Source organism: Bison bison, unplaced genomic scaffold (genome assembly GCF_000754665.1).
Source record: "Bison bison bison isolate TAMUID 2011002044 unplaced genomic scaffold, Bison_UMD1.0 scf7180017864036, whole genome shotgun sequence".
In the NCBI taxonomy this organism is placed as follows: Eukaryota; Metazoa; Chordata; class Mammalia; order Artiodactyla; family Bovidae; genus Bison; species Bison bison.
The window spans coordinates 5,432,499-5,440,177 of record NW_011494608.1 but is presented as its reverse complement, the minus strand read 5'-3'; the positions used below and the strand labels follow the sequence as shown (position 1 = coordinate 5,440,177).

General features: G+C 60.7%; 1 protein-coding gene across 4 annotated transcripts in view; it reads left to right on the top strand.

Moving 5' to 3' along the window:
- TRAPPC9 (trafficking protein particle complex 9) overlaps positions 1–7,679 on the top strand; it is a 390,359-nt gene that overhangs the window by 381,067 nt on the left and 1,613 nt on the right. For all 4 annotated transcript variants that reach the window (XM_010834790.1, XM_010834791.1, XM_010834789.1 and 1 more), the window contains one exon: positions 7,405–7,625. In XM_010834790.1, coding sequence (XP_010833092.1) covers positions 7,405–7,625 — 221 coding nt within the window. The remainder of the gene's footprint in view (positions 1–7,404; positions 7,626–7,679) is intronic.

Genomic DNA, 7,679 nt, shown 5'->3' with positions numbered 1-7,679 from the left:
GCAGCGTAGCACCCTCCAGCAAGACCCTGCCCCGAACGCAGGCTCTTCACCCAGCCGGCCTTGAGCTGCGTGCACTGCTGCCTGTGGTCCCCGCCGTCTCCCCTCAAGCCTGTTGGGCACGTCTCTGACCCGGGTTGGAGCTCAGCCATCTCCCGGCTCACCCGTGGTCCCCGCCGTCACCCCTCGAGCCCGTCGGGCACTCCTCTGCCCCGGGTTGGAGCTCAGCCGTCTCCCGGCTCACCCGTGGTCCCCGTCATTACCCCTCAAGCCTTGTTGGGCACGTCTCTGCCCCTGTTTGGAGCTCAGCCGTCTCCCGGCTCCGCACCCCAGCCCTCTGGCTGCGTCAGGGGAGGCAGAAGCTCTGGCTCTCCCGAAACCAGGACGTGGTCTGAGCTCTGCCACCCTGCTCGCCTGGCCCAACAGCCCGGGGAAACCACGGGCAAGGGGACCCCTGACCCGGTGGGTGGTGTGGGCCGAGTGTGTTTCTCCCCGTCACTGAAGCAGGTTCACAGGGTCCCCAGCAGCCACGGTCCACGTGGGCCACGCCGCCTGGGGCTCCCCACCAACCGGCCCTTGCGCGGACGTGTTCAGGAAGCCTGAGAACATCTCCACGAGCCAGCTCCCAGCCTCAAGCGTCCCCCTCCAACTCCAGCTCGCCTTAATTTTAATTTAATTCCCTTTAATCTTTAATGAAAAGTTGTAAAAGTAAATTATTTACCCAAGAGAGCCAAACGGCTCCTCAGGAGCTGTTCTCAACTGGAGGGTAATTACACGTGCGGGTCTGGAGCGGTCTCCCTCCCCGGGTGCTGGGGAGGAGGCATTCTGGTTTATGAACTAATTAGCTACCTCAGTGACTGTTAAAAACACACGACGTTTGGCGCCTTGAGAGCAGGGCCCTGGGCTCACGCGGTGCCCACCTTGATGAGCGCCCAAGGGCAGGACGAGCCCGTGACCCTGGGGCCCGGGCAGCCCGAGCTGAGCTCCCGGGAGCAGCCCTGCCCCTGGTGCATCCCTCCCATCACGTTGCCCTGCCTGAGCCCCGCACAGCGGACAGAAGGACCCACCCTCTTTCCCTCAGGGAGGGAGGCTGAGGGCCGGGTGGGTGCAGGGGGACTGCGTGGTTTCACACGTCCTCCCCAGATGCCACTGCCTGTTTCTGTGTAAGATCCTCTCCCAGAACACCGTCACCCCCACCCGCAGGGCATTTCTGCGCTTCTAACCTCTTTCACCAACTCTTTCAGGAAAGGAGCAAAACAACATTGGAAACTTCTGGACTAAGGGAAACCATATTTGTCCTGTTGGTCAAGACTTGGAGGAGTGGGCATGCTAGGAGAGGCTGTGTGTGCGTGCATGCGTGTGCGTGTGAGCTGAAATGTGGGTGCTGAGGGCCCACATGGTACCCTAGGTCAATACACTCTTGTCTCTGAGCTTCCTAATAGCCACAGAGAGTAGGTCAGTGACTTGGCTCTCAGTGGTACCCAGGGAAGACTTACTGCCTTGGTTGTGTACAGAGCAACTTGCTACATTTGCAGTAGAGGAAGTTCACCACTTTTTACTGCATTGTTGGAAATTACAGGGTTTTCTGCTAGGTCTGCCTGTGCTCTCTCCCAAGGACAGCTGGTGTTGAGGAGGGTGAAGCAAAACTCACTGGCCAGGGGCTTTGCCTTGGTTCTCGGCCCACGTCCCAAGGCTCAGCTATTGTTCTTTTCTCATTTGAGGGTTTTTTTTTTTCTCTTTTTTTGCACTTCATTTAAAGGGTGACAAAGCTTGATTAATTCTCAAACCTAGCCTGGCCTGAATCAAATTTGGCTCTAAAATCTAGGCCCATCCAAGATTTATGTCAACTAGAAAAATGTGTGTGCCTTGTGAAATTTGAAATTCAAATACATCTTAGCTGAAGCCCATTTGGTAGATTGTTGAGAACCTGACTCTCTCCGGCTCCTCTCGGGCCTTCCTCTCACTCATTCTTCCTGTGTCTCTAAAGATTCTGTTGTGTCCAGAATCAGACCGTAAGTCTGCTTAGCCATCCAGTTTTGTCAAAGAAACCAAAACCCCAGAAAGAAAGGTGAGCCTGGAACAGCATCCTTGTTGGGAGTCTGGGCTCCAGGGGAAGAACAGGCCTCCACCACTGACTGTGGGAGCCAGGCCCTAAGGAAGGAATGAGCGGACCATTAGATGAGTCGGTTGAACACGAAATCCACGAGCCCCCCTCTTCGCCACTGAAAAGTGACTTGCCTCTGACCTTGGGGCCTGCTGATGTTTTCTGTGTCTCCTTCGGCCCCCAGGGGAACATGCTGTGTAGGCTCCACCCAGAGTCCCACCCTGCCCATTGTCCATGCCTCAGAGTGCCCGTGGTCCTGGACACACACACACACTCACACGCACACGCCAGAACAGACCTAGGAAGCGCAACTCCAGGGAGCCGCCAGGCAGGTCTTTTCTTTTGAAAAGTCCACAGTGGTTTAGAACTGCCAGACTGTTCGCAGCCATTTGGCAAGTGTCTCTCAAGTGCCAGGAGCGTCTGCCCACCCCTAGCCTTCACACCCACCCGCTCCGTGGACCGTATGGAGAGACGCCGTGGACACTGCAGGGCCAGCCTGACCACTGGCCTGTCCCTGACTTGCCATCCTCAGGCTCCAGTCTCCACCCAGCCCTCCTCTTGGTTCTGGAGCCCCTGCTCCCAGCTGCCTTTCTGGAGTCCGGGTCCTGACACGCTGTGCTGGCCTTGGATCTGCCAAGCCCTCTGTCCTTTGCCGTGCTTACAGGGAGAGGGGCCCAGTCTACATCCCAGCCCTCAGCCCGGCCCCAGGCCCCAGAGGATGAGTGGGGTTAAGGGATTGGAATTCCAGAAGGTTCCCAGCCAGGGAGAGATGAGTGAATAAGACCAGAAAGAAGGCCTTTGCAAACCTGTGTTTGGGTCAGAGGGCAGAGACGCACGTCCACCCTGCAGACCATGAGGGCCACAGCAGCCTGGCCAGGCACGGTTCTGGCAGGAGATGCCACTGTGCCATGTGCTGGGATGGCTGGACAGAAAAGGTGGGTGGGGCAAGTGCCGGGAGCAACGTGGAGAATCTGAACACTGCGGGTCATGCCACTGCTGCACAGCACAGCCTGGTGATCCCGCAGCCGGTTAAATGCCAGCCCCCCCCCCAACTCCAACCGGCAATTCCGCTCCGAGGTGTGTGCCCTCGAGGACCGGACAACTGTGTCCACACAGACACTGTCCTCGAGCGTCCGCAGCGGCATTGTTCACAATAGACAAGGGCGGAGGCACCCGGGTGCCCATTCACAAACACGTGGACGACCAGCTGTGGTGTGTCCGTGATGAGAAGGAGCAAGGCATAGATGCCCACAGACTGAGCCCCAACAGCATCACACTCCGGGAGAGAGGCCTGCTCTTAAAGACCAAATATGTGTGGTTATGGGGGCTTCCCTGGTGGCTCAGACAGTAAAGAATCTGCCTGCAATGCAGGAGACCCAGGTTTGATCCCTGGGTCGGGAAGATCGCCTGGAGAAGGGAGTGGTTCCCCACTCTGGTGCGACAGTCCATAGAACTGGGGTGTTCTGTAGAACTGGAAGCTTGAATCCTGGTTGTTCGGGGGTGGGGGACAGGTGGGATGGAGAAGGGGTAGGGGGTTGCTTTTGGAGGTGATGAAAACACTCTCATGTTGCCTGTAGTGATGGTTGCTCAGATCTGGTAATAGATGAGAAGCCATGGAATTATGCACTTCAGTGGGTGAGCTGTGGTTTGTGAACTAAATCTCAATAAAGCTGTATGAAAAATAACGCATGCTCTGGCCATCAGGGTTCCTGAGGGAGCTGAGTGCTCAGCTGTGTACCTGGATGGCCACGGGCCTCTCCCCACCGGGACAGGGTGCCCTGTAAGTGAGGCTGTGTCCGTGCCACCTGGTGGGCTTGGACTGGGGACTGCGTGAGATGATGAAACCTTAGGACAGTGGCCAGGGTGCTCTCAGGAGCTCCTGTCATCCCCAAGAACGGTAATGGTGAGATGAGAGGCGGTAATGGTGAGATGAGAGGCGGGCAGTGCCTGTGGGGGGAGGTGAGGAGGGAGAGGGGCCTGGGTGCAAAGGCCGAGCCCGGACACCCCCTCCCCTCGGGCCCTGCCCCTGCTGCTAGGCTGCTCTGAGCCAGGAACCCTCTGCAGTGAGTGTTGTGCCCCATGTCTCCTGGGCACCAGGAAGGCCAGCTCCCTCCAGGCACAGAGTGCAGCAGAGGCTGCGTTCGGTGAGGCTGGGCGGGGGTCTAAAACTGGCCCCACCTGGGGAAGCAGAGCTCTTCCCACCCCTCCTGGGAGAGAGGGGAAGCCGAGGCAGAAAGACCTGGCCCCCGCCCCTGGGTGGCAGACCCTCCGTCAGGGCCCTGGCAGCCCCGTCTCCTCTCTACACCTCAGCACCCCTGCTCAAAACCTGTGGAAACCACGCCTGTGCCCTGTGCCCTGTGCCCTCCAGGAGCCCGTGAGGCTGCTGGGGGAGGCTTCTTGGCCTTGGGTGAGGCTCTGGATGGGGGGTCGGGGGGACAACGTCATCGTGCTCACTCTGCCTCCAGGTGTAGCCTCGGGGTGCAGGCAGCTCCCCGACCCTCCGCGCGCTCTCCCTGTGTGAACCCCGCCCCGCATCCCCACAGTGGCCGCCCTTGGCTGGCACTGGCCAGCTGCTTTTCTCCCCGTGCCTCCCTCATCGGAGTGGGCCCCGCAGGCCCTTCCCTCCTCTCGCCTTCTATTTATAGCCGTGTTCCTGCCAGAGCCTGGCGACGTGCTGTAGCATAAACTCGGCAGCCGCTTCGGGAGGGATCCTGGGCCGGATAGAATGAAGTCCGTGATGCTGGCTGGTATTGAAAGTGAAGGAGAAGCGGGCGGGGGGCGGCGGGAGGAGATGGACTGCGGCCCGATTTAATGCTCCAAGGGAAGAGGCTAATCCGCTCCCAGGAGGTTTCTTACAACATGAGCTGCTCCTGCATGAAGAATCTCCTCCACAAAAGCCTGGTGTGCGAGTCAGGATCAGAGCTGGGAGGCAGCAGCTTGGTTCTGAGGTCCCTTCTATGGGACATTCAAGGGGCTGGCCCAGTGTCTTTGAGCTCCAGGGGGGTCCAAGGGTCCTTTGAGCCCCTTGAGAGGGATTTGAGCCTCTTGAGAGTCCCTTGGACTGCAAGGAGATCCAACCAGTCCATCCTAAAGGAAATCAGTCCTGAATATTCATTGGAAGGACTGATGCTGAAGCTGAAGCTCCAATACCTGATGCGAAGAACTGACTCATTTGAAAAGACCCTGATGCTGGGAAAAATTGAAGGCGGGAGGAGAAGGGGACGACAGAGGATGAGATGGTTGGATGGCATCACTGACTCAGTGGACATGGGTTTGGGTGGACTCCGGGAGTTGGTAATGGACAGGGAGACCTGGCGTGCTTCCGTCCATGCGGTCGCAAAGAGTCAGACATGACTGAGCGACTAAACTGAGCTGAACTGACCCCAGCCCCAAAGCCCACTTATCCACTCTCTGATTCATCCATTGATTTGGTCAACAAAGATGAAATAGAAGGGCGCCTGCCCAGCCCAGGTGCTGGGGCAAGAAGAGAAGAACACAGACAGTGAACAAACAGGTGGGCAAACAAGGGAACTTGAGAGAAGATGCCGAGGGCCAGGAGATGCAGCGTGAGGAAGTGCTGGGTAGGACGGCGCTGTGCTGCGCGGAAAGAGGCCGCCTCTCCCAGGGGGGCCCAGGTGCAGAGACCCCGGGGCCGGGCTGGGCTGGGCCTGCAGGACTTGGGTGGAGAGGCAGTGTGATTGGAAACACAGGGAGGGGGGAACCTGGATTAGGGCCGAGCAGGGCCCTGGAGACCAGTGTCAGTGGCCACCCTGTGGTCAAAGCTCCCTTTTATTCTGAGTGTCTTCCACCTCCCCGGCCACACAGCCTCCCCAGGCTCTCTCCTGCCCCTCCTGCCCTTACAAGGACCTCGGAGATGATGACATCGGACTCCCGGATGCTCCGAGCTACTCGGCTTCTCAGGGTCCTTGCCATGTTGGGGAACAGCCTGCTCAGGCTCCAGGGGGTAGGGCATGGACATCTTTGGGGGTGTCACTCTGTCTCCCACACCCCCACTTGGGTGGCACAGGCCCAGGGTTCCGGGGGTCTCTCAGGAAGAAGGCTGAGTTCTGTGTGTCCCACCCACCGCTCCCAAGGAACCCCCAGGTCGAGGTCTCTGGTGCATGGCTCCCCCACAGCCTGAGGGTCAGGAGACAGGCCTCCAGGCCGGGACACCCCTCCTGACCTCTCTAGGGGGCCCCCTCCCTGGGGCTGGGACCCTCCGGGTTCTGCATGTGGCCCGCCAGCAGGTAGGCTGTGGTCTACGGCCCTCCTGCACACAGCGGCCCAGGAGAGGCTGGCAGGACTGGGTCCCGGGCGCTCTCTGTGCATTGCGTCAGCGCCGCGCTGGCTCACCTGCCCCCATCCGCATTCATCGCCAGCCGAGGTGAGGAAGGGCCTGGAAGAGCTGTATGAATGCCAGTTGTCCCTGTGGGCTGGGGATTACAGCCAGGCCGGGACCTGGCCCGCCCGCACAGTCTCCGCCTCCCAGGGTGGGTGTGGGCGCCGGTGATAAGATCCGGCAGGGTGGCCATGCGTCCCAGCCCCACTGCTTTCAGGTTTCTGGTTCTCGCAAAACCTCTGTGAAGTAGACTTTCCTCTTACCTCCTAAAGAAGAGGACGCCGGGGCCCAGGGAGGGCGAGTGGGAGGACTTGGGAGAAGCTGCTCAGCTCCTCCCTCCTCTGCCTGTTTTCAGGACACTCGTCCCTCTGACCTCCCAGCCTGTGCCTTGTGCCCAGGCCAGAGAGCAGTCCTCCGGCCGGCCTGCTCGGGGGTCACAGCTTGGCCTCTCCCGTCTGCCTGCCCGACCCCCCCACCCCACGCAGCCCCTTGTTCTCTGTCCCCTGCCCGACAGTGCTCAGCCTGCTCCGTGACCCCCAGGCCTCCCCCCAGCTGCTGGCACGTCTCCCTGGTGCCCCCAGGGCCAGCCCAGCCCTCACGGGGGCCTCTAGGCAGGTCACCCTGCAGGTGACTCCGTAAAGGCCCACCTGGCCTGGCCCCTGCCTGGTCCTTGGCCTGCACATGGTCCCCTCCAGGTCCAAGTCCCTCTCCTGGCTTCTTGCCACCTGCAGGAGCCCCTGGGGGTCAGGGCCAGAGCTTAGCTCTTCCAGCCGGGGGCATCTAGGAGGCCCCCTGGGACCCTCCAGCCTGCAGATCAGGAGAGCAGGCGCTGGGCCCTGCAGGTGTCCCGCCCCAGGCTGGCACAGCGCGGGCGGCAGCCCTGGCGGGTGGAGGAGCCCGTGAACAGGGGAGGCGGGCAGGGGGCGGACGGGGCCCTGACGCTCTGGCGCCCTGTTCCCTGCAGACGTGCTGGTGGACGGACAGCCCTGTGACTGCCAGGCGGCGGCCTGCCGGGTGGGCGACCCGGTGCGCCTGGAGGTGCGGCTGACCAACCGGAGCCCGCGCAGCGTGGGCCCCTTTGCCCTCAGCGTGGTGCCCTTCCAGGACCACCAGAACGGCGTGCACAGCTATGACCTGCGCCACGCCGTGTCCTTCGTGGGCTCCGGCACCTTCTACCTGGACAAGGTGCGTGGGGCCCTCCCCTGGGGCGGCAGACGCAGAGGGTCCGCATCGACCCTC